At 40.9% G+C, this 26,149-nt stretch overlaps 1 protein-coding gene across 2 annotated transcripts in view; it reads left to right on the forward strand.

Moving 5' to 3' along the window:
* The window catches only part of Bckdhb (branched chain keto acid dehydrogenase E1 subunit beta), a 192,124-nt gene extending 166,529 nt beyond the window's left edge, over positions 1 to 25,595 (forward strand). For both annotated transcript variants that reach the window (XM_036192976.1, XM_036192977.1), the window contains exons 10-11: positions 23,601 to 23,749; positions 25,315 to 25,595. In XM_036192976.1, the coding sequence (XP_036048869.1) occupies positions 23,601 to 23,741 (141 nt within the window). In that variant the 3' untranslated portion in view covers positions 23,742 to 23,749; positions 25,315 to 25,595. The remainder of the gene's footprint in view (positions 1 to 23,600; positions 23,750 to 25,314) is intronic.
* Positions 25,596 to 26,149: the final 554 nt, after the last annotated feature.

Below are 26,149 nucleotides of genomic sequence, written 5' to 3' on the forward strand. Positions count from 1 at the left end.
GGTGCCTTTTCTCAGGGTCCCTGACTGTTTCCACATGGTGCCTTGTCTTAGCTGCTCTTCATGACCGTTTCATGCCTTAATAACCATTACCACATAGTTGACTGTTACATCGCCAAGTTCTGCTGTAAGTTTGAGGTGTAGCCTGACCTCATTGGGTCACATCTGAATTGGTTTCTGGGTGCCAACTTTGAGAACACACTTTCCTATTGTGTCAGTGAAGCACAGTGAGGTTTTACCTCAGTGATGCTGATCTGTAACCTTTCGTAGTTGGTTCTTTAGTGCCAGCCTGTTGAGCACCCCCTTCCCCTGCTGAGGCTGGGAGCGGTTTCACCTCAAAACACCCAGTATAGGAAACAGAAGAGCCACGTCTAATGGCCTCCCTAAATATAAATAATAACCACAACATGAAATGCTCATTTGCTGATCTCCTGTTGTTCTCTGCTCCCAGTTGCATCTCATGAACTGTGGGCCGTTACACCTGATGTTCTGGTAGGGAAAATGTCACGGTCAAGTCAGGTGTGCCTTCTCATGTCATGTGCTTTGTAAGTGTTTGGATTGATGTCACCTGCTAACTAAGGCCAGCAGATAGTCTCACGGAGCTTACTCTCATATGATGGGTAGAAAAGGCTCCGGGTTGAGCAGAAGAGAAGCGTGATGCACTACTGTACCTGCCTTCGAGGTGTGTGCTGATGAGCAGCAATGCTCTTCTTTAGATCTTCATGACTTGGAGTGTAGATATACACGATTCAGCAGCTAAGAGGTCTGCCCTGGTGCAGGAAACTGTCATTACTTTTCCTTTATTTCCTTTGATTTACCTCACATGGACGCTTGCTTGTGATGCCTTCTAAACTGAGGAGTGTTCATTTGAAACTGGTACCTGTTCCTCCATCTTCAGTTAGAGGGGACTTGTGTGTGGTCTCTTGTGGTGGGGTGTAAATGAAAGGCAGTTGTCAGGGCATATGATTTTACCAAGAGAGGACTTGAAAAAGTGCAGAAAAGCTTGTGTCACGAAGAACATAAAATCGTGTTTTCTCCCTCCCCACCAACCAGTATCTATGGAGAAACCCAGTGACCGGCTTTGGACATGCTAGGTTGAATATAGGTTGTAAGAATGGGTTGTAGTAGTTATGAACTTAGGCTCTGGAATTGGGCAGAAATGGTTTTATTTGCGTATGTGCATGTATGTTCTCATGTGTGCATGCTTGTTGCGGGAAGCCAGCGGCTATCTGAGTGTCTTTCCTGAGGTGCCATTAATCTGTTTTGAGGGAGCAGGGTTGCAACTTTATCAAGCAGGCCAAGAGTGCTACTGGGGACCTGCCTCGCTCTGCACCCCCCAGTGTTAGAATTACAACCCCTCAGCCATTCCAGGCTTCTAAGATGTGGGTTCTAGGGACTGAACTCAGACACCCCTACTCAAAAGTCAAGCACTTGTTGACTGAACTCTCCCCCAGCCCCTAGAAATGCTTTTCAACCCTGCCTTGCCCTGCCCTTCTAGTTACATGTGAACTGTAACTAGACTAGTCACATGCCCCTCTGAGCTTAAGGGTCCTCATCCTAAGACTCAGGTAGTGAAGCCGGGTGGTGCTGGCGCATGCCTTTAATCCCAGCACTTGGGAGGCAGAGGCAGGCAGATCTCTGTGAGTTCGAGGCCAGCCTGGGCTACAGAGCAAGTTCTAGGACAGCCATTTTCAGTGTTACTTTAGTTAAACAAATTCACTTTCTCAGTCCATTTTGTCCTAGTAATGTTTTTGGATCACCATGTTGCTTATGCACATGATATAAATTGATGTTTACTGCGTTAGAATTATCACTTTTCTTAAGCACCATAGAAAAGTGATAAAACAGTTAGTCCTGAGTTCTGACTAAGGACATACCAGCTCCCAATATACACAAGTCTTGAGACATTGAAATCCCTCACAGAACGTTTCTTTATCATAGTTCAGTGACTAGTTTTATATACTCTGGTGTGTGGACGCCGTCCAGATGGTTCTATAGCGGGGAGAAGTTTGCATCTTGGTGAGTTTTGCTTTTGGCAGCTCCTCCTAACTCTTCCCCTCCAGTCTTTCCCTGGCATCTGCCTCCTTATCCAGAGTTTCTTTTTCCTTAAAATCCTCACGTCAGTCATAATCACCTCATTTCTCAGACTGCTTTCTGCACACTGGTTTTTCGTCTCTCATCTTCTTCCAGCAGTGTGGAACTTTATGAAAACACAATCACCACCATCACCAACCCCCCCCCCCCCCCCACCCCCCATCGGGCTCCTGCTTGAAGTACACACAGCTGGAAAAGGTGGACTACAAAGGTTCAGAGGTCATGTATTACTGACCTTGGGATTTTCAAACATCCGTTAAAATCCTATGCTCTGACTGTACCCTAGAATAATTATTCTATCAGTGCTTGGGTGGAGGCCCCCAGATTTTGTTTTCAAAGCTCTGAGGGTAGCTAAAATGTGCAGCCAAGTGTAAGAGCTGCAGTACAAGGTAGACTTGCAGGAGTCAGGTGGGCAGGCTGGGCAACAAACACTGGGAAATGCAGGCTGCCATTCTGACAGGTTTGGGTGTTGAAATGAATGAGAGAGAGGACCGTTGTTCATGGAGTGGTAATAGGAAATGTAACATACTTAGGCCAATAGGGGGTATACTAACATGCGCGCGCATTCGCGCGCGCGCGCGCGCGCGCGCACACACACACACACACACACACACACACAAAAAAAAAGCCTGTGAGTTTGAGTTTAGGTTTGCAGAAGTGTTGGAAGTGAGCAGAAGCTCCTGGATAATTTTGTTACTTTTTCTTTGCCTACCATTCAGTTTTCACATTTTCCTCAAATCCTCTCACCCCAGGTTATACCCCCTGCCCCTTCCTGCCAGTGGCCATATTATTCTCTCCCATTTTCATTCAGTTAGATTTTAAGTGGCTTTTTAAATGGCCATTAGGGTTTGTTACCCTCCCCAGACTCCCTCCTCTACCCTGCTATCTCATCTCCCACTTTGATCATTGTATTCGAATTTCTCTTTTCCTTTGATCACAACGTGTTCTATTTACTTATATTTGTAAGACACACACCCCACCCCCACGCCCATACATACACACCCTGGTCCTTTGCTAACTATCTAACTTCTTTTTTTTTGCATAACAAACATTCATATTTTAATTTATTTATGCAAAATTTTTAAAAATTATATTTGTGTTTTAATTTTACATGTCAAATTATCTAACTTCTAAATGAAACATATATCTAAAGCTTAAAAGCTAACAGTCACACATAGAAAACGTGCAATGTTTGTCTTTCTGGGTCTCGGTTACCTCACAGAGGATGATTGTTTCTAGTTCCACCCATTTACTTGAAAACTTCAAATTTTCATTTTTCTTAGCTAAATAATATTCCATTGAATAAATGTACTGCATTTTCACTATCCATTTATCAGTTGATGGCTATCTAAGCTATCTCCAGTTTCTGGCTATTATGAATAGAGTAGTAGTGAACATGTATGAGCATGTATCTCTGTAGTAAGATGTAGAGTGATTTGAGTATATTCCCAGGAGTAGTATAGCTAGATCTTATGGCAGATTGACTTTCAGCTTTCTCAGGAACCTCCACACTGATTTCCACAGTGGCTGGATCATTTCACAGTTCCCAACAACAATGAGTAAGTGCTCTCCTTCACCGCATCCTTCCCAACACCGCATCTTTCCCAACGTGTGCTGCCATTTATTGATCTTGGCCATTCTGTGGTAAGATGAAATATCAGAATAGTTGTAATTTCCATTTCCCTGGTGGCTAAAGATGTTGAACACTTCTTTAACTGTTTCTTAGCCATTTGTATGTCATTGTTTTGAGAGTTCTGTTTAGTTCTGTACCTCCCTTTTTAGTTCTCTTATTTGTTTTTTTTTAAATGTTCAATTGGTTGGGGGGGGCATTTCTAGGTGCTCACCCTCTGTCAGATATATCGTTGGTAAAGATGTTTTCCCACCCTATAGGCTGCTGTTTGGCTGGCATGATGTACAGAAGTCTGACCACATGGCTCCAACAGTTCTAAACTAGAGTGCTAGATTCATCTTGGTTCGACTATGAAGGTCATATTTCCTCAGCCAGGGCTGAGGGGTGAAAATGCTGATTTGCTAAGTCACTTCAGGCCCACCCTTGGACTGGGGGAGGTTTCAGTTTGCTTCAGAATCCATGGGTGATGGTTACAGTTTCTCTATGAGCAGCCAGCTCATATGTACAGATCATGAACATTCAATATAATGAGTTGTTGTGCTTTTTAACAAAACAGGAGAAGGTATGTAGAAAAGATTGCATGTGTTAGTGTGACTCAGAGGCCTCAAACATTTGAGGGAAAGCCATCTTTCTGTGGGGTTTTCGAATCTAACATGCATGGCAAATTTGAATTTACCATGTTAGGGATAGCATTGGGCGCCACATCCTAAGAATCCATCTTGTGAAGGTCAATGTCTCACAGAGGTGCCATTGTTACAATATCTGGGACTTTGATTGACATGTATGCAGCTGTATGTTTTCTGCTGCCAGCTTATAGTAGAAAAATGTGGTTCCAAGATAGGAAAGCCTTTTAAAAATTATATTATGGCCAGGCGGTGGTGGTGGATACTTTAATCCCAGCACTCGGGAGGCAGAGCCAGGCAGATCTCTGTGAGTTCGAGGCCAGCCTGGTCTACAGAGTGAGTTCTAGGAAAGGTACAAAGCTACACAGAGAAACCCTGTCTCAAAAAAAATTATTATTATTTATTAATTTTTAATGTGTGTGAGTATTTTGCCTGAATGTATGTCTGTGCACCACTTGCATGCCTGATGCCCTTGGAGGCCAGAATTGGGCATCAGATCCCCTGGAACTGGAGTTAGAGACAGTTGTGAGTCAGCATGTAAGTGCTGGGAATTGAACCCTTATCCTCTGGAAGAGCAGCCAGTGGTTTTTAACCCCTGAGCCATCCCTTCAGCCCCTAGATAGTCTACACACTCTTTCTTTCAGAAAAAACAAAGGCCATGAAGAGTTCGAAAGGACTGTCAAAGTTGCCTGTCCAGTGGCATGAGTCCAGGCTGCATGAGACAAAGCTCATGTTTGCCCTTTGTGGTTGCTTCACACACAGCGATTGACCCGCTTTAAGAGTTCACCTGTTTAATCATAAAGGACCTTGTTCTGAAGAAGTAGTTTGATGTGCACAGTGAGCAGAAAGAAGGCCACTGCCTTGTTTCTGAAAGTTTTAATTGTTAAATTTCTATTATTTCTGCCCAATTTGGGATTAAATATTTATGTACAAATCTTATAACCCCAGTCCTACTATGAGAGCAACATTAGAAAAATTCCACCAAGTGACCTGATACAGAATGACTAGTGTGCTCAAAACTATCAAGATCGTTAGTCAAAATGAGGAAAGTCTGAGGCATGGTTACAGCCCAGGGCATCCTGAAGAAGTGAAGAAGGGACACGGTGTGCTTCTTGGATGCCCCTGGAACGGAAGAAGGTACTAGGACAAGATGTGAAATCCTGGGTACAGATTGGACTTTAGTGAATGGTGAGGTATCACCTCTGGCCCATCCGTTGCAACAGATGGATAGCACTGTTAGACACTGACAGTAAAACCTGTTGATTCTAGTTGTTCTGTGGATTATTGGGATAATTATGCTATATATTTAAAACTGTCCAAGACAAAAGGTGATTTTAAAGGGTGAGATTCTGCTGTAAGGCTATTGTGATGGAGTCCTAATGATACTAAGGCAAGAAGTCTTGCATTTTGGGGGATTTCCTTTGGACAGGGAGAATAAACAGAACATCCTTTCGATTTGGCATTTTATGCCTTAATTGTGGGTTTGTGACCTGCTGTTCATTTACCTGTCCCATCTGCTTCACTACAGAGTAGGGTACTTAAAGAATTAAGAAAACATGTATTTTCAGCTTCTACTTTATACTGAACATTCACCTCATTGAAATTAACACACCCAGGTTTTAGAAGCCTGTGGGATAGGTTTACTATTGCTACAAAAGATGAAATGGAGACTTGGAAGACTGTGTTGTGTGTGGTCTCTGGATGCTACTGACAAACTGCATGAGAGACCCAGGGATTCCCTCACTCTAGTCCCATTCTTCATTCTTTCTCTTTCCTTATGCATCTGCTGCCTTTGTTCTAGAAGCCTACGGATCAACAGGGATCCTTTTTAAAAAATCTGTACATACATTCTAAAAAAAATTCTGTAAAAAGTTTGGAAGTAATTATAGTCACTCAGGAAGTTGCAAAATTATGATTTGTACAGTCCTGAGTGCCCTTTCCCCAACTTTTCTCAGTTGTGATATTTTGTACAATCCTAGAACCCTATCAAAATGTTGGAACTGACATTTGACATGGATGTAAAAGTATGAGCTAGCCTATAGGCTTATTCAGAGTTCATCATTTGCTGAATGTACATTTCTGTATGTTCTGTGTATAAGCATCTAGCCTTTTGCAGTTTTACCCCATATGTGGATTTAAGTAGCCTTTCCTGCCATGAGATCTGGAACTATTTCAGCACACGAAACTGCCTTACTCTGCTCATTTGTATGTGCACCCAGCCCCCCAATCTATTATCAGCTTTTCTCCACATCTACAGTTTTATCAGTTTGAGGTTGAGTGCATGGATGATCACAAGGCCGGTTATTGAGACTTTTCCCAGTAAGCTTACATCTGTGGGCTCACCCAGGTTGTACCAGTAGATTTCTTTATCACTGACTGATTAGTTTTTAATGGTGTGACTGCACCATAGTCCTCCCGTCTTTCACCCCTCTGAAGGACGTTTGGGTCACTTCCAGGTTTTTTGCTGTTATGAGAAGGCTGTCATGAATATTTGTGTGTATGTTTTTGTGTGGACACGACTTTTCATTTGCCTGGGATAACTGCCCCAGAGTTTGACTGCGGAGTCACGGGAAGTACGTATAGTTGTATGAGAGAGACAGAGCCGAAACATTTGCTAGAGCAATGTTTTCATTTCATATTCTTGTCACACACACACACGCACACACGCACATATGCACATACAAACCAATGTCTCGCTGTGTGGAATATCTTTCATGCGACTATTGGCCATCTATCTTTCCTCTTTGGAGAAATTTCTATTCCTTTCATTTTTTTTCTCCCACTTTCTAATTGTTTTTCTGTATTTTGGTTTTGTGGTTTTTTTTTTTTGTCTTACAGTTAAGTCCTGAGAATTATTTATACGTTTTATTTATGTAAAAATTTGTCAGATTTGTGGCTTACAAATGCTTGCTTCTAGTGTGTTCTATTCCCCACCTCTTTTTTTTTTTTTTTTTTACTAAATATGCGACATCTTACAATTTCCCAGAGATTCTCATCTACCCACAAAAAATGTGAACACTGCTTTAACTTCCAGACATTATATTTTTTCCCTCCCTTTTACTATGGATGATTTTGTTAAGCTTTGTGGGTTTTTCCCCATAAAGAGAGACAGCGCTTTCTCCACCATCTCTGCCATTTCTCAAGTTTTCCCAAGGGTGTGCCTCTCCCCTCCATTTAGTTAGGATGCTAAGGTCATTTTCCCAGTGTGGCCAGTTTTTATTTGCATTGTGACCTGGGGACTCTGCAGACTGAACTCTATAGCCATTCATATTTTTCCCTTCCTCCTCGCCCCCTGCCTCTGCCATTTTAGTGTTAAAATGTTGAAAATCTTCCAAATCTAACATTTTGCCAGGAATTCAAGGCTGGGGTCCTTCTTGTTCAAATCTCGCTGGCTTTCGTTACCTTTCTCAATGGGTTAATGACTCTTAAGCCTCTGTTGTTCTCCCAGCCCAAGAGATGTGAAGATAAGCAAGAATTCAGAATTTCCAGGCAAGCTTTTATGTATTGATGCATGCCTGCTGGCTGCCAGACTTTGGGTGCTGGTGTGCCTTCTGCAGATGGGACCCAGCGCTAATCCTTGTGTGGTCATGCGAGGGCATTCACTTTCCCATCCCTGAAGAGTGAATTCATTTGCCGTTCCGTTGGTCCTCGTGAATCCACAGTGTACATGACTGAGTGGGAAAGGGAGAGCCATGCTGTCACTCACCTAATTGACAACAGGTTGAGGACAAGGACTCAGGTTTTTGCTTCGCAGTACAGTGTTAGCCCTACAGTCGAAGATGGTGAGGTGTTGGTCATTCTTTTGCACAAAAAAGCATCTTTTCACAGCATGAATGGAAAGCTAGTTGCAAGTTACTTAAATGGTCTTAGAAATCAGTGCATAACCAGAACAAATAATAGAATTTTCCAACAGCCACACTTTTTATAAATCGGAATTCTTAAATGCTAAGGAAAAACAAGCATGCCCTTATGGACTTTGTGTGATTGGGCACATAGAGAACTTTCTGCCTCTATCTGGCCTTCATTTTTTGGATTACTTCATAATCCCCTTGAGTTTTTTAGGTAACAAAATTCTGATGGGCTCAGCTCACAACTTGCTGTGTCATAATCAACCTTGGCAGCCGAAAGCACCGAGGGTGTCGGTGAGAGAGAATGGATTTCCTCCCATGCCGCTCAGCAAAGCACGCAGACATCAGTGTGTGCATAGTAGAAACACACTTCTGCCAGAAGAGCGGCAGGCGGCATTAAACGTACGGCCTCTGTGTGCGTTGCTAGGTTACTTGGTTCTGAGTCTTTTCCTTTACAATAGATAATCATTAAAAACTCAGCACTGAGGGAGAAAAAATAGCAAAAGGAAAGCGGTGTTATGAGTAAATGGGAGAGTAATATTAGCATTAGGAGACTGGATACGACAATAAATATATTAGATTACTGGCAGAGAAAAGATATTTGAACAGTAGCCAAGAATGGATTCTACTTGGCCACAAACCATAGGGAAATATTTTTATTTCTAAAATCATTAATTTTGTTTTCTCAGCTTTCTCATGTGGACATTTTCGTTTTCATCCTTCTATTTTTAACGGAATGAGATAATTGCCCTCAAACTACGAATGCATACGGTCTGCTCATTTCCAGTGTGTCCCTTCACTCACTCTTGTCATCACTGTTGCATTTGAATTATCAGCGGTGCCATGATTCATCTCTGATGACACCTTTAGATTCCCGCCGAAGGAGCCCCAAGAATAGTATGTGGCTCCATAGCTACACGGATGGGCTCTGTAAAACATGGATGTGTGAAATATCAAAACCACTCGTTGCTACCTTCCCGTCCTGGCTGGTCTGGGGACCATCTGGTTGTCCCCTTCTGCCTCCTGCACCCCTCCTTTGGAATCCCCCTTCTTTTCCGGGCTCTTTAAACATGTTTCCTGTGCATACAGGGAGGAGTAGGTACGCTGGGGTTTTGTACTTCATTTACAATAATTGAGAAATATGAGCACATTCATAAAAAATTCAATATTAAATTCCCCGATGGCTTCTTGGAGAAGGGCATTTCAGCTAAATTTGGAAGGTGGACTATGTGACCATAGCAGGAAACAGGAAAGCAGGAGACAATTGTAGATGAAAGATTGGCTGTATTGAAGGTGAAGATTCTGTCCTTTTCTCCTTTCGTCTCATTTCCTTTGATTTTGTTTCCTTCTTTCCTTTCCTAGACACATATATATTTATCTGTTCTGGGCCTAGGGAGCAGTCGGGCAAGAGTAATCTTGGCGGTCTAAGAAACTCATTCGGGGTGTGATCACGGGGGCAACAGTGTAGCATCTATTGAATGAAGAAGAGAGTGTTTAGGCATTGCCAAGGAGTGAAAATTTCCTCAGGCTGCTTTCTAAACTGTGTGTGAGTGTGTGTGTGTGTGTGTGTGTGTGTGTGTGTGTGTGTGTGTGTGTATAATAAAGGTGTCTTAAGGTGAGCTCTGGCCAAGCTGAGCACCGCTAATGCAAAGCCTTGTAAAGTAGTGTGTGACTCTGCAGTGTTGGTTTTGCACACTTAAACTGAGTCAACGCTTAGACAGTTAGCAACTGATACCTGAACCAGTAAACACACACACACATACACACACACACACACAAATGAAATGAAATAAAAGTGTAAGAGGTGATACTTAACTCGGAAGTCTGTATTACCCTGCCCATCAAGAACGGGAGAGCTGGAAACAACTACAGATGGTTAATACAGTTATTGAAATGTGTGCCTCTTCTGAGACACTCCAAGAGCTCTGGGGAAGCATATGGTGTTCCCTCTTGCCAGCTCTGCTTCTGATAAGCCCTTTGCTCTCTAAAGGCCATTTTCCTTCTGCCTGGGTATACATACACAGCTCCTCCAGCTGTGACATCCCGAGTTACTCAAGTCGCAAATTTTGCTTTGTTTAGAAACTGGCACACAATGGCTGATTTCATTATTTTTGTATTCATTAACCAAGCTAAATTCTAGTCAGTCAGTAAACGTGCTGTCTGCTTTGCACAAAAATAGGTAGGTTTTTATTCTTCAAACTAGGGCATATTGTTATCACCGCAGAAGGGCAAGTGTGTTTTCAGAACACTGGTTCTTGCTTATCTTGAGGAAGGGTAGTTGCCATGGTGATCTCACAGTCTCTGGAGGGAATGTGATCATGGCCTTAAACAACCCGTGCAGCCCACTGAGTTTGGAGCACCCCTCTGCGCACCCCTCTGCAAAGGATTTCCTTCCACGGAAATTATTTGTGTGACTGAAATACAGAGTTGAATTTCTACAGTATGAGTTTGTCATAGCTTTGGTTTGCACTTTCAAGAACTGTAATTAAAAACAGTTAATTCGTGTTGATGAATATTTTTGCAATTTCCTTCGAGAATGAGGTTAACTATATTCCATGTCGACTATTCCATGAATGCCCTCTCAAACACACTGAAAACTCTATGTTCATATTCATACAAGCTATCAAACTTAAGCAAAGCAGTCCAACAAGGTGCTGATCTAGTGCATTTCAGTGCTTGAGGTTTTCTGACTTTGAATGTGTGCTCTTAAGAGCAGGAGACCCTCCCGTTTATGCAAAGCCGCCAGTGAAACAAAAGACAGATACTAGTGCGTAGAGCACTCTGGAGTAGTACTCTAAGTGCACAGTCGGTAGTTCTGAACGAGCAATTGCTCAGAGTGCAGATGGATGTGCGAACACTGTATTTACAGGGCCGAGACCGCACATTTGCTCTGCAGCTGTGTTGAACGGTTATCAGTTTGGCATGCAGTGTGATTATTTTGGAGAGAGAACACACACTTCAGACCCCTTTTGGCAGTGCTGGAGTAACTGAAGTACCTGCTGCTGAGACAAATCATGTGAACTTAATTAGATTTGCTACGTAATTAGCCTTGGAGGAAACCTAGGGAAAATCCTTGTGGTTGGTGATTTGTTATATCAATTGTAAGCGTGCTCAGTTTTGGGGTCTGGGAATTGAAAGTAATGTGACTTGAATGCATCAGAAAGTCTGATATGCACACACACCCTTATTACCTATATGCATGTATGTGTGTACATATATATGTTTGTGTGTACATACATATATGTACACACACACACACACACACACACACACACACACACACACACACACACGAGAAAGAGAGCATTTTTAAAAGTGAAACTTTTCCGGGGGAGACTGGAATGCTTGTTCCGAGAGCTGGAATTTGTTTGCTTTCTTGCTGGGGATGGCTCCGTCTGCACACGGCAGTGTCCACTTGATGGAACTTACATATGTGTTCGCCTAGCTTTTCAGGGCCAATGGGAGCCCAGAGCTCCCTAGTGAGCACCCAGTGTCAGCTGCGGGGGGGCTGTGCCAATAAGCACAGACTGTGGCTGGCATACGCCCCCTGAGCCCAGGACCCTGCGCTGCACCTTTGTTCACGTTCAACTTAAGTTTGCTGTCATTTCAGTAGTGGCTTGCTCTGCTGCCTGTTGTTTTGATTGAAAAAAAAGGGAGGGGAGGTTAATTTAATTCTTAAAAGACATTTATTTAAATACTTTGGAAATTTGCTTCTCTAGTGGTAACCTCCTAAAATAATGAGTTACTTGTGGAGAACAACTATAAAATATTTACTGTGAGGAGATTAAATTTTATTCCCCTATTTAAGGTGAAGCCAAGATAAGACGTGCAAACTGTGCTCACTTAAGTATTTCATCAGCCTATGAAAAAGTTGTCATAGTTTAATCAAAGTACTTAGTGTCATAAATTCATCCAGACTGTCTTGTAAATGAGGAAATAAATGAAAGGGAGCAGCTTTCGTTTTCCTATGAAGTGCCTTAATGATTTGAAACTCACCATAGAGACTGTCAAAGTTACGTGGACGGCCGGAAACTGAAATCAAGTTGAGATCTCACAATCACATACTTGGGACTAACGCAAGCTGCTCAGAATGAACTACAAACAAGTCCCCCCATGCACATCTTCTCAGAAAGCCCCTTCAGAAATCTCCTGTAAACCCAAGCTTCGCTTGCTGTAATTCTGATTAGAATACCGTCTAGTTCCCACTGTCTGAGCCCTCTTCCTCACAACTGGCTTCAGCTGTTCTGCTTCTTATAAAAGATTTAAAAAGAAAAAGTCTCAGTTTGACTGGAAATAAACCATGAATCCTGTCCTCAGGTGCAGTAGTAGCACTAACTTCAGAATTACTTTGGGTGGGAACAAGACTCTTTGAATACTTGAGACTCCGGAGTCTTTGATGATGCACCTGCGATGGGTGAGCGCCACTGGTTCAGACTGCCAGCCCTGAGTGTGCCCCTGTGTGAGGGTGGTTCTTTATTCCGACTCTCCCAAACTCCCCCCCCCCTTTTTTTTTACTCGTCATCACCACATAGAGATGGTAAAAGGATTAAATCAAACTGTATAGGTAGCTAATAGCAGCTTGTTATCCAATAGGACTATACACTTAGCTACTGTGTAGTCTGGGTTAGTTCAAACCATCCCTGCTTCTCTGTGTACATATGTATGCTCCTTCCTTGAACTTCATTTTTTGTCCCCTCACCCCCATATTTCTCCATGTTGGTTTTTCAGCTGTTCCTTGTGTGTGTTGATTATATGCCAGGGTATTTGTTTGAGGCCATTTGTCATTGGGTACATCATTAGCCATGACATATGACTAGTATGTGGACCCCTTGTGGCTTCTGGGGTGGGGCCAGGTCAGTACTTTCTCCCTTAGCCACGGATTATTCATTAGAGGACCTGATTTAATTTTTGGAACTGAGTTCCAAGTTAGTAAGCAGCTTAAAAAGACTAAAATAGTCCTAAGTAAATGTTCTGACCCATCTAAATAAACCATGGGAATGTTACCTTTTACACCACTGCTACTTCAGCTCACCGCAAGCCCCTCACTAACTGTGCCTTTCGTCAGACATTTCACACTTAACTAGAAAAGTGTTAAAAGAGCCAGATGTCAGTCGCCAACCAGCCCTCTGTTAAATCTGTGACTTTATCCTCTTCGTTCCAAGTTTATCTGCACTAAGTATGCAGTACAGCCTTCATAAGGCTGTGCACAGAGCCGAAATCATCTTATCAGCACCTCATTTTCTCAATTACGGGAGTACAGAATGAGCCATGGCTGTGAACCATCTCTTGACTCCTAAAATACTGACGGGAAAATGTGTTTGAGATTCATAGACAGTCAACCTGAAAAGTATTTTTGTAAGAAATAACCAATGTTAAAGGCAGAAACATCAGTAGAGAGAAAAACGCACTTTGGATTCTGCATTTTATTTGAATTAGATACTAGAAATCACTGTAATTGCTTGATTTGTTTACATGAACAGGCTAAACTTAGCTTGATACCGAAGTCATATGCATCTAAATAAGGAGGGTTTTCCCATGCCCCTTTCTCGCTTTTGACACATATCTCTACCACAAATTTAATTTGTTAGTTGTTCAATGATTAAATTTCATGAGGACAAAGAATACTTCCCGAGTAGCAGCAGACAAGAGCAGCATCACATTTCTGACTAAATGTCTTCCAAATGATTGATGAGAACATGTAACATTTATTTCTGCTATGCTTTATTGTTAAAATTGAAGTAATCTATCTAGTAGCCGAACTGCTGAAGAATAATTTGGCATAATATATTCAGCAAAATCAAACTTGAAAGGTTACGTTGCTATTGCACCCATAATTAATTTCTAAGAAAAGTGTTTCATTTCACAAAACATTGACATTGTCTGCTGGCATTATACATATATGTTACACGGTCATTCTCCTCCTAGCCTGTTTTCTGTGTGTGTGTGTGTGTGTGTGTGTGTGTTTAGCAAGTTATTTTCACACCTGTTTAAACATAAGCAACACTATAGAAATTTAACATGTTGAAAGAGAAGGAAAAATATCTTTTTAAAACTTTGGTGTTTTATTAAGACTCATTTTTGAAATAAAGATTTTAGCCACTTTTTAAAAAAAAAATCCGGTTTCTCGAGTTTTCTTTTTAGAAAGATGAGGATAGTTGGAAAGGAGTCTGTCTGTTCTTTTTAGTTTCGCTTTAAGTTTAGGCTTGAAACTCAGAACAGGTTACAGAAGTAGGAGAGTGATAACTCCTAACTAACTCAGCAGCGCAAACCCTAAACAGTGCGTTTCCCTGTCAGACAAAGGTCGCCTTAGCCGGGACGATGTCTGATGCCTGACTTCTGAACATCTGGCGGTGGTAGACTACGGCACCAAGAATCTTATAGAGAAACATGCAGAAGCGTGGCTTTTTGAGATCACCCAAAGTCACTTTTCAGGAGGATTTGAATTTCCAGGTGCCAAGCACAACGGAAATCCTACCTTATGGAGAACAGAGCTGCTGGCTCCCAAGGAGGCTCCAGTTTGCTGCTTGCTCATGTTTATCATTATGTGTCCACATCCTAAGGAAATTCCGCCTCCTCAAGCTGCTGCTGCCTTGTTCCATGCTCTTTTCTATAGGAAGAATTTGGACTATAAAATTTGAGAAGCTTCAGCGTCTGTGGAAATTTGAGAGCCTTGCCTTCCCCCTTTTCCTGCATATAACACAGTTTAACAAACGCATTGTGTCCGAGTGCATTCTACATGTCAAATCGCACACAGTTTATCTCAAAGGAGTCTCAATCTTGGGCTGCGAATTTGTGAAGCCCTAAGTCACCCTCAGAGGTTGTAAATATGTTACAGGAATATTTAATGAGGGAATTAATTTTAAGTCATTGTGTTTTCTGTCATTTATTGAAAATAGATGGGGAGCACCCTTGGGGAGAATTCCAAAATCAGACAAAACCTTTTACCTGGGAAGCCAAAATAGTATTGATGATGTGCTAGGTTTTATATTTGTGATACCTAATTTAGAATTAAAACAAGCTAGTATTTTTAAATATCTGGGTCCCTAGACCATAGTAGTGTGGTGTTGTGTTTGTAAAAAAATACTTTTAGATGGAAGTGAAGGAGTGGTTCATCAGGGCCTTGTTCTCACTCAGCTCTCGTTTTAATATAGTAGAACTTAAACACTAGTTTTGAAAAGCAAAAATCTAATCTCTATAACAACACTTTTTTAGATTAGCAGATGAGGCATGATTTAACATTAAATTGTGATTTTAAAATGTTTACTACTTCAGTTTCTACAGGCACTAAAGAGTCGCTGCGATTTTTCATATTAAGATGTTAATATTGTGGCATATTGTGGCTCTGAATCATGAAGCATGTCTTTGCCTATTTAATGTCATTTCCAACTGGGTGTTAGGTAGCTTGGCGGTATCCAGGGAAACCTGGGGATGTCTGAAACGGTATTTGTTTCCAGCTTCAGGAAAACGCTTCCATTTAAAAATAGAATTGGAATTTAAGTAGAAAAAAATATATATAGTTAGTTAGAGTTTAAATTAAAAAAACACAGTAATTTGGGGATTCTTTAAGTAGCTGAAAAAAATGTTGAAAATTTTCCTATCAAATTGCCAGTGATTTGCATTAAAGATGAAGAAATGGATACATTGAAGATGTATCAGTGAAGTCATGTAACAGAGGCCTCAGATTTCAATTTAGTTAAGGCTATGATTTTACACTTAGAAACTTTGCAGAAATAGTTTGCCTTAATAGTAATATTTTTAACATTTTATAAATATGGGTAAAATGTTATCATTCATATACATAGTACTGGGACACTGACATATACCTCTAGTTTTCAACGGTATCCTGTCAACCTGGGGTTAGAATGGGACCCCGTGACTACTGAAGAATGACTTAGGTATCTAATCCCATGGAAAACTGGCACATAATAATATATGTGTAGTTTAAGCTCTGTTTTAAAAACATTCTGTGTAGTGTTTAGAGCATTAGCTTAAGTGAACATAACTCCATACGTTGGTAAAGTTGTGTTTATTTAGTTCAGTAATGTGGAGTTGCTGGCGCATGGCCCTTTGCAGGTCTCTGTGACTCATGTGCTGTGGAAGTGTGATTCAAGACATCAGAGTCTCTCTTTCTCATTTGCTAAAACTCATGTTTTGACTGTGGGCAAGTTTTCATGGCAGATTTAAAACAAATATTCTGTGATAATATTTGGAAGCTGGGTGATGTCTAGCCTTACATAATTGGGAGTAATATAAGGTTCATGGACTTTCAGGCTATCCACTACATGTAATTTTGGAAAACTAATTTAGTCTTTCTTGTATTTTTAACATTTAACCCTTGTGCTTCTGGTTATGGCCTCTAGAATTAGCTCTGTTTAGAAGGAAATCTGTTGTTTTACTTACTAGTAAATTAACACCGATGAAATGTAAATGTGAGTGCAAATACTAATACACTCATAAATCACTTCAAGCTGTTTCAGAATACACTTTCCTAGAAATGGATCATAATTCTTTGATGTGTCTACCTTATTCAGTGTTCCTGACAGCTTCAACTTAAGCCACTCCCACCCTCATATGAGGTATGAGATATAGTCTACAGTTCAAATTGTTATAGTGACATGGGTACCATCGAAGGGGCCTCAGTCTGTTCTGGTTTGTTCACAAAGTCAATTAAAATGAAATCTTCAGTCTTTTCCCTTGGGATTAGGTTGTAGAGTAATGTTTCTCCTTCTTACAACATGGAAGCCTGATTCTTCGCCTCTACAAGTGACACTTGTCCATTTCACTTTCAAGGTCTCTCCACTGTTTCTGCTGTCCTCAAATTCCATTAAGTGCACAGAAAAATTAGTTAGTACTCGTTCATCAATTTTACCAGGCAGTGTCGGCATAGTCGCTGTCAGAAAGCAAAACACATAGGAAAGACCGACTATGGTTTCTACGCTCTCTTTGGACTTGACCTCACAGCTTTCCAGCTCTTCCTGGGGTGGAGTCTTCCACAATGGGCTACATCCAACTTTCTGTCACTAGGAGAACTGAGTACACATTATTCCAGAATTCCTCTTAGAAAGAAATATGAGCCTAGAATGGCCTTGAAATAAAAATACAAACAAAAAACAAATGGGTGTGTTAAAGACATAGTATTATATGGTCTTCTTGACCAGTTTTCCAAGTGTGCAGCTTTTATGACATCCTCTAACCCACTGGACTCCACTCAGAATCTTCTGTGCAGTGACACATCACATTTCCATGGTCTCACCATGTGGAGAAGAAGTTCTTTTGCTATGCAGGATATTTTAACCATTTCTGGAGGCCTTGGTTTACCTGTCTCAGTACATTTTCATTTGTCACTAGCTCCAGGGCCTACCAACTAGCAACCAGGATCTGTGCTCCCCACCAGGGGGCAACTCTAGGCTCTGACTTGCCTTGTGGCCTGAGTGCAGCCTGTTCAGTGGTCCTGGTTAGCCACCTCCATCCTTCTTCATGGGGCACTTAATGTAGCTGGGGTGATTTCTTGTGCGTTTTCAGGCCTTGTCAGGAGCTGCTGGGCTGTGTGCTATTATGGATGCTGTAGTTCAGGTTTGACTGTTTGCATAGCAGAATCTTTCTTCAATGCTGTTTCAAATCCCCGCTTTACTGTAGATAGGGACTTCTTTAACTTGGAAAACCTTAAGAGGGAAACAAAAACCCAGTGATTATTGCACTTTCTGATGTGTCAGGCGTGAAAACAAGCAACTTTTCACATGTTACTACATGCCTAAAGAGGTAAATGAGTTACAGAATGGTAGAAAACTACAATAATTCAACATACAAAGTATTTTAATTTTGCTGTTGCTTATGGAGTCTTGGAAAGATTAAATCATACTAGAATAAAGATTCTCCTCGTATACAATTCCAGATTCTTTGCTGTGCCAATTATATTATGCAACCACACCATAAAAACAACATGAAGATTTGCTGAGGGTTGCTGAAGTAGCCACAGTGTTCTCAAATGCCTAAATAATCTTTTCAGTGAGACAGGAGAAGTAGTGGCTGATGAACTTAATTTTTTACTAGAGAAAATGACATTATATATTGTGAGGTCTTAAGGGATTCCATGAAGGCCCTAACATGCATTTATGCAAATATATATATCTCAGTATTTATTACTACCTCAGTCTGTTTTCTGTTGCTGTAATAAAATACCTGAGAGTGGGTAATTTATAGGAATAGATAAAGTGGCTGTTGTTTCTGGAGGCTGGAAAGTCTAATTGCATTGTTTTGGCATTTGCTGAGGGCCATATTATGACATAACATCTTGGAAGACATCATGGCTAGACTTAGCAAGAGTGCTATGCTCTTCTTTTTCTAAAACCATTGCTGCTCTCATGGGGGCTATGATGGGGTTATCTTCATGACCTCATCTAACCCTAGTCTACACACCAAGCCTCCATGTCCAAATACCACTGACATAGGAACTAAGGAAGTTTCCAATGTGTGACCTTTTAGGGGACACACTTAAGTAATTGCAGTTACATCTAGCAAAACACAGACATAAAATGCAAGATAGCTAAAACCTCAGTAATATTTTCTTTATCTTAAACTATAATGGACCCAATTCCATGAATTTACAATTATTTTCTCTTACCTGCTTAAAAATTTGAAGAATCTCTATCTCTTCTGATCTCATGACATTTGTTTTCCGAAAACAAAACAAGAAAATCAATGTGTATTTTATATTATAGGTATCAGGCAAATGAAGATGTATTTGTATCCATGATTTTAGTGATTTATTATACAGTGCCTTGCTTCCCTTCCTGGCTGTGGTGAGCAGTCCAGATGGCTAATATGTACACAACTGGAACTGTGCTTGCTCAGATCTCTTAAGATAGCTCAGAGGTTCCCAATCCCAGGACATCTGTTTCTTGCCTCCATTTTCCTCACATGTTCTGTGGCCTTCACCCTTCTCATGATGGGGTAGAGACTTCCAGGACTGTCCTTAACACCCTGTCCTATTTCAGTATTCTTTTGTAAAACTGTGATAACCCAACCTGCCCTCCACTTTACCTTTTTAAAAGGCATTCCTAATTCATTTTTCTCTTATTATTGCTATTTTCAAAATTAATACATATAGGACTGGTGAGATGGCTCAGCAGATAAAGGCACTTGCCATATCAGCCGGATGACCCGAATTCAGTTCCCAGAATCCAGGGAGGAGAAAACCGACTCCTAAAAGTTATTCTCAGAACTCCATGTACACTCTGTGGCATGAGAATCCTCCCCTCCAAAATCATAAAATTTTATATAAAAAAATAAAAATAATAAATCTGAGTTTGAAGAGGAAGGACGGGGCCCACAGGCTTTGCAGTGGCACATTGATGTTCCATGCCTGTGCGAGTCAGTATTCGACCTCAGACAGTCTCCTCACTCAGGAAACGGAATAAAAAGGAGATAAAACACATAACTCGTGGAGCACAGAGCCTGGCACAATGTGAACACTGTCACTCTTATTATTAACATATTTTAGGGGGAAAAACTCACAGTTGGAAAAGCAGGTTCAGAAGCAAATTCGAATTCCATTTTGGAGTTCAGATCTGCTGGAAGGACTCACCATGAGCAAACAGTATGCAGCTGCCGCTCTGTGACATCGGGGTTCACCTTCATCCTTCTCACTGGACCCCAAATGTCCTGAGGAAAGCCTCTTGTGGTTCCTATGTGGATTCTTTATTGACCGTGTTGGAACGGTCATGCATGCTGCTCTCTCTCTGGGGAGAAAGACAAAATACTGACCCAGGCCAGCTCTTGCCCTGCCCTAGACATCACATATAACCTTCTTTATAGCCCCGTGGGTTAGGTCATTACTCGATTCCTCATTCTTTGCACTTACTATTTCTGAGTTAAATGTTAGCAAATACAATTTTTAAAGATGTATGTGCTTAATCTGGGCTTGCGTCACATACCTGTAATCTCAGCATTCAGGGCTGACACAGTAGAACTGACAAGAGTTCAGGGTCTGCCTGGTCTATGTTAGTGAGTTAGTTCAAGGCCAGCTTGAGCTGCCTAGTGAGACCCTGTCTCAAAACAACAACAACAACAACAACAAAAATAGAGTAAAAGAAAGCAAAAACGAACTATTAAACTTAAGTTGCCAATAGAACAGGTCAATGTAATTAACTTAGATTGTCCTGCAAGTTTAGCACTCATGTTGCTATCTGCATAGTTACAATGAAGAGAGATGTTCCGAAGGATTATTGACTTACGTTAGCCTATACATCTGTTAACGAGATTCAGGCATTTCTTTTCCAAAGTGTGTGTGCAAGTGTGTGTACATGTGTCTGCCTGTCTCAGTCTGTTGGTATGTGTGTATAGCGTTATGAAAAGCATGGTGCTGAGCAAGGCTGTGCTGTTTGGATGGAGTTTAAAGGAATGTTGTGGTGTAGGTAATTTGCATATAAGCCAGTTCACTGGGCACCAGTACAGGTGTTAGATTGATCCAGACATCTTATTTCCAGTTGCTTTACAATACTTTCCACTCGAAGTCTGTGGAAGAAATAACTAAAGGTTCTTGGTTAATGTCTTTCATTTAGCCGAAAGTTAGAATTTCAGCCTGGATCACCTCTCTAGGGCACATGCTAAGTACACTGAGAGCTCCATGTAGTCTTCTGTTCCACATCCTTGAACTCCCATCCATGATTTGGAGAATGCAGTTTTATGTATATAATCATTTAATTCCATCTTATTTAATCTACAGTCTTGACTTCTGAGGTGAGGAAAAGCTATGCCTAAAATCACAAATTTCTGAAATATAAAACGGGGGCGTTTATTCCGACAGAAATAATTGATTATTTACTCTTTGTTTTCATTGCCACTCGATGACAAGATTCAGCGTTGTCTCATAAAGCCTGAAATAAACCTTAGAAAGTACAGAGTGAAATATTTTCCCTCCTTGCTGTCCCCAGCCTCAGAGGGTAACACTGTTTACAGTTCAGGCATGACTAGGTGGTAGATGGTTTCTCCCTGTGCTAGTGCACACCTGCAGATGACTTCCCAGAAAAAGGATCACACACATTCTTGAGTTCGTGGTAGTGCCATTTGACAACAGTCAAGTTTGCTGTTGTCTGTGTGCCAAAGGGGGTGATGTTAATACACTGACAGGTGACTTTGAGGTAGGTTGGCTTTCCGAGTCACTGGTGACATCACTGGTAAAATCAAAGGCACTTAGTGACATGGTTTGTCTGCCATTTCCTATACCACACCATGTCCTCAGCTAATTTGTTTATAAAGAATGCAGCACTCAAGGAAGATGGAAAAAATAGCCGGAGTCCTTTAAATAAAACTGAGTTCATCCCACATTGACAATCTATTTTTTTCTTTATTATTATGTGTTTTAAATTTTATACATCAGCCATGGGTTCCCCTGTCCTCCCCGCTCCTGCAACCACCCCAGCCTTCCCCCCAGCCCCTCCCCTCCATTCCCATGTCCTCCAGGATCAAGGCACCCCTGGGGATTCATTTAAACCTGGTGGATTCAGTACAGGCAGGTCCTGTCACCTCCTTCCAGACTGAGCAAAGTGTCCCTGTGTAAGCCCAAGGTTTCAAACAGCCAGCTCATGCACTAAGGACAGATCCTGGTCCCACAGACTGGATGCCTCCCAAACAGATCAAGCTATTCAGTTGTCTCACTTATCCAGAGGGCCTGATCCAGCTGGGGGCTCCACAGCCTTTGGTTCATAATTCATGTGCTTCCATTCGTTTGGCTATTTGTCCCTGTGCTTTTTGCAATCTTGGATTTAACAATTCACGCTCTTGCAGACCCTCCTCTTTCTTGACAGTTGGACACCTGGAGCTCCATCTGGGGCCTGGCTGAGGATCTCTGCATCCACTTCCCACTTCCATCAGTTATTGGATGAGAGTTCTAAGACGACTGTTAGGGTGTTTGGCCATCTGATCACCAGACTAGGTCAGATCAGGCTTTCTCTCGACCATTGCCAGCAGACTACAGAGGATATATCAACCACATTGACAATCTAAAGCTCTTTAAAATTCCTTGTTACATTGAGGACAGTGGAGGACTGTTGGCCCTGTTTATTGTCCTGGTTTGGTGGTTATCAGTGGATCTCTGAGATGGCTCTGTAAGCTTTTGTGGTGAAGTTCTGTGGTTGTTGGTGGAGATTCCTGTTGCTGGGAAGTTAACACTGGTTTGGCATTTGATACTGCAAGTCGTTGGGGCTAATGGGACCATGTAGAGAGCTGTACATGTCCAGCTGGCTCTCTCTGAAGTTTATTTACCTGTTTTGCATGTCTTTTCTTCTCCCATTACACTTATACTAACGATAATAGTTTTCACAATGAATACAGATTGAATATGGTATCACAATGTCTTCATATAAAAGATTCGTTCAAATGATAATTAGAAACACTATGATATGTAAGAATATTTAGACTCCAATTGATCCTATGGGAAGCAAGGCAGTGTGTGAATATTTTAATTTAAATCCAAGGGTTTTATTTCAGATAATGGCTTTAGTAAAATTAATGATATTTTCTTCAGAGTAGTTTTGTTACATCTTCTATCATCTATCTTTAGAGTTTTATTCAAATTAAAAAAAAACTTGTACAACAGTTCCCCTAAGAATAAGAATTGTGTGCACTGTTTGTTCTACTGAAATTTAGATTTTATGTTTCTGAACTAGATGTCTGCCCTTATGGAGCTTATGGTCTCTACCGAAGGCAAAGAAGCTGGCTACTGCCATGGGCTAGGCTTATATCATCACCTTGGGTACTCAGGGCAGAAGTCCCTCTGTCACTTGTGTGTGCAATGAGAAATTGTAGTAAAAGGAGGCTGCCCCAATGAGGAGTCTCAAATGTAACATCTGAGAGGTCAGCACGCACCAGTCCTGCAGTGGACTTGGGCTGTGACTAGCCCCGGGCCAGCAGCATCTTCAGAAGCCTGATGATGAGAGCAATAAGGACAGTCAAGTACTTTGATAGACAGTTGGTACACAGCAGAATCCCAGACATGAATTTATGAAAGCAATACCTAGTCATTTTATAAATTTAAACAAAAATACAGGAAACATGAGAAAGCATACATCATCACTAATTTCAAGCAGTAGGGTTAAATGCTATGGGGATTTGCTGTGTTGTGTTGCTTTACATTTATCCTCACCGGAGTATGATTGACATGATCCCACCTCAGTGCTGGGGATAGATACATGTGGCTATAGCGGCCCATGCATATACAAAAGCATTTCAAGGAAAGTTGGGATCATGCCAACATGCTACTCATACTTGCTTTTCAGTAACAATAGACTTAGACATTTTGGTATCTCTAGCTGTAATTGTGCTTTAAATAGTCAAGTTATTTTAAGTGTATTTAAGTATATTTCTGTGAATGGAAACATGTTAAAGTCACTCGTTTTGGTCCTTCTGTAGGAGGAATGTTTCTTGAACTTAGAGGCTCCGATATCTCGAGTATGTGGATATGACACCCCGTTTCCTCACATCTTTGAGCCGTTTTATATCCCGGACAAATGGAAGTGCTATGATGCTCTTCGCAAGATGATCAACTATTGACCACAGAGGTAGGTGTTGCCCACTTGTTGATGTGTGTTAGTGGCATTTGCATCCTATTACCCAGGATCAACTGCCACCTGTGTTTTGTATTCTGGTAAACAGTAATCTTCAGAACAAAATGTTTATGTCATAAAAATGCTCAAACTTCTGCTAGCATGTTTACACCCAATGGAAATGGATGGAGAGTATTAAGATTTATAGAGGGTGCCCAGTATGCTGGTATTAAACCATCAAGTACACTCTCTCCTACCCTTGTTCCCACGTTCCCCCTCACATTGTATTGTTCCAGCTGTTTAAAATTGCCTGTGTAGAAGTGTGATTCTGTTGCTTGAAAGGGAGTTCTCACAGACTCGGGCACTAGTTGTTTATATAGTATGTTAAAAGGCATTCAGAATTTGTCTTAATGTGATCTAGAAAACATATTTTTAAGAGGAAGCCTATTTAGTATAGAGAAATTTTTACTAAGAAATAAACAAAAGAACAAATACCCAGCATTGTTGCTATTTCCAGAATCTTTTTTTTGACAAGTGAATGTTTTCATTGGTGGGAGGGAGGGCTTGTTTGTTTGGTTTTGAAACAAGATCTAATTGTAGATCAGGCTGGACTTGGGTCTACTATCATCCTGCCTCTGCCTCCCAAATGCTGGATTCATAGGCCTGTGCCACCACACCCAGCTTTCGAAAGTCTTATAAATATTGGATGAGAGATTATATTTATTCATAGTGTTTTCTAAGTTGGACTTATCAAGCCTGTCAGCAGTGCTGTTCTAGGAAAATAAAAGAATATTGTTAAGAATGATTTGGTTTCCAGGTTTTTAATATAGAAGTTGCCAACACTGACACCCTGCTTTTAACATGTTCCAAAATGAGGAGATGAGGTTGGAGGCTTTATATTTTAATATCTTAGTTATCCAGAAAGTAGTAATAATACATTTTGAGGAACCAAGATTTTTTTAGAGAAAATAAAAGGAAAATAAATTCGGCATGGCGACAACAGCCTTTTCCTGTTACAATACAGAATGATGCAACTCTTAAATTCTATTAGTGGGTTACAGAGCTAGCTTGTAGAAGATCAGAGAAGGCATTTATGTGCATAATGTCCCCCTTTGTCACTTTATTTCCACAATCCCCACAGTTTCATCACTGTGTTTTGAGACTATTACAGGTGTCACTAGAGGTGTTAGCCACACAGTCGTGCAGGTAAAGAAACTGTACTTCTGATGCCTTTTAGTGCCTGTGAAAGTAGTGGGTTTCCGTGGTCAGTGGGCCTTAGGGCTGTTTGGAGATCTTCCTACTCTCTGGGGGAGTCTCTCCATGGGACGTGTGCAGGAGAGTCAAGAAAATGTAGCCACATGGCTTACTGCTGGTTTTAGAATATTTTAAAATAATTTTTGTTGGCAATAAATTTGGTTAGTGCGTTTGATTTTAAATGTAAGCAAAGTATGCTAGCTTATGCCAATAATGTGATAAAAGAATAAAATAGCTTTTCTGTGTTGAAAATAAATGTGTTATTAAATAAAGTAAGTATGTATGGAACTAAGAATGCTTATAATTGTTACTGGTTTCTTTTACAGAAAACCTGGAAGATTATGACTAGATGTGGACTATTTTTCTGAAATTTTTTAATATTCCTTAGACTTCTTTCTGCTTATATATAATTTTATGAAATGAACGATCATAGATATTGGCCGAGGAGCTGCAAACTACTGATTGTGTTCATAGAAGTGGATTGAGGATTTGAATGAGTTAAGAGTGACATTTGCAAGAGCTCCATGCGTGGTGGCCTTATGATTGCTTCACAGCTACAAATACTGAGTGGTGTTCCATTCAATAAAGCAAAGTCACATCGCCTTAAGATTGTGTGTGTCTTCTTCAGTGAGGAAAAAGGATTCTCATTGCAGAATAATGGGTTGTTAACTTGCTAACTGAATAAGAGTTAAAGTAAAAATATTTATTCTAGAAATGCTGACTTCTCTACTTTATTATATTTGGTTTAATTCTTTATGGTCAAGATGGTTTTGAGTTGGCAAAAGTTTTGGAATGTTTTTCTCCATTACTCCCTCTTGGTTCAACAAGGTTACTAGTGGAGCTGGCTCCTCTACACTAGTGGGATTGAATGGGGCTACCCTTCTTTACTCAGGGAAGTGGACAATGTGATTCTGTCTACTATAAAATTGTTAAGCTCTAGCCGCAATTGTAGGTTTTTTGTTTTTTTGTTTTTTTTTTTACTCCTAAGACTTTGCTAAACAAATTCTATTTCTATTTCTGTGTAGATAAGAGAAAAATATTAGCAAGCAGTGATGGCTTCTCTCAGGTGGAGCCTTTCCTGGGGATACTGGCAGGGCCTCCTTTTGCCTTCTCTGCCTCTCCTCAGAGTTCTAGATCTCAAAACAGCCTAAGGAATTCCCC

This window comes from Onychomys torridus, chromosome 7, assembly GCF_903995425.1.
Source record: "Onychomys torridus chromosome 7, mOncTor1.1, whole genome shotgun sequence".
Taxonomy (NCBI): domain Eukaryota; kingdom Metazoa; phylum Chordata; class Mammalia; order Rodentia; family Cricetidae; genus Onychomys; species Onychomys torridus.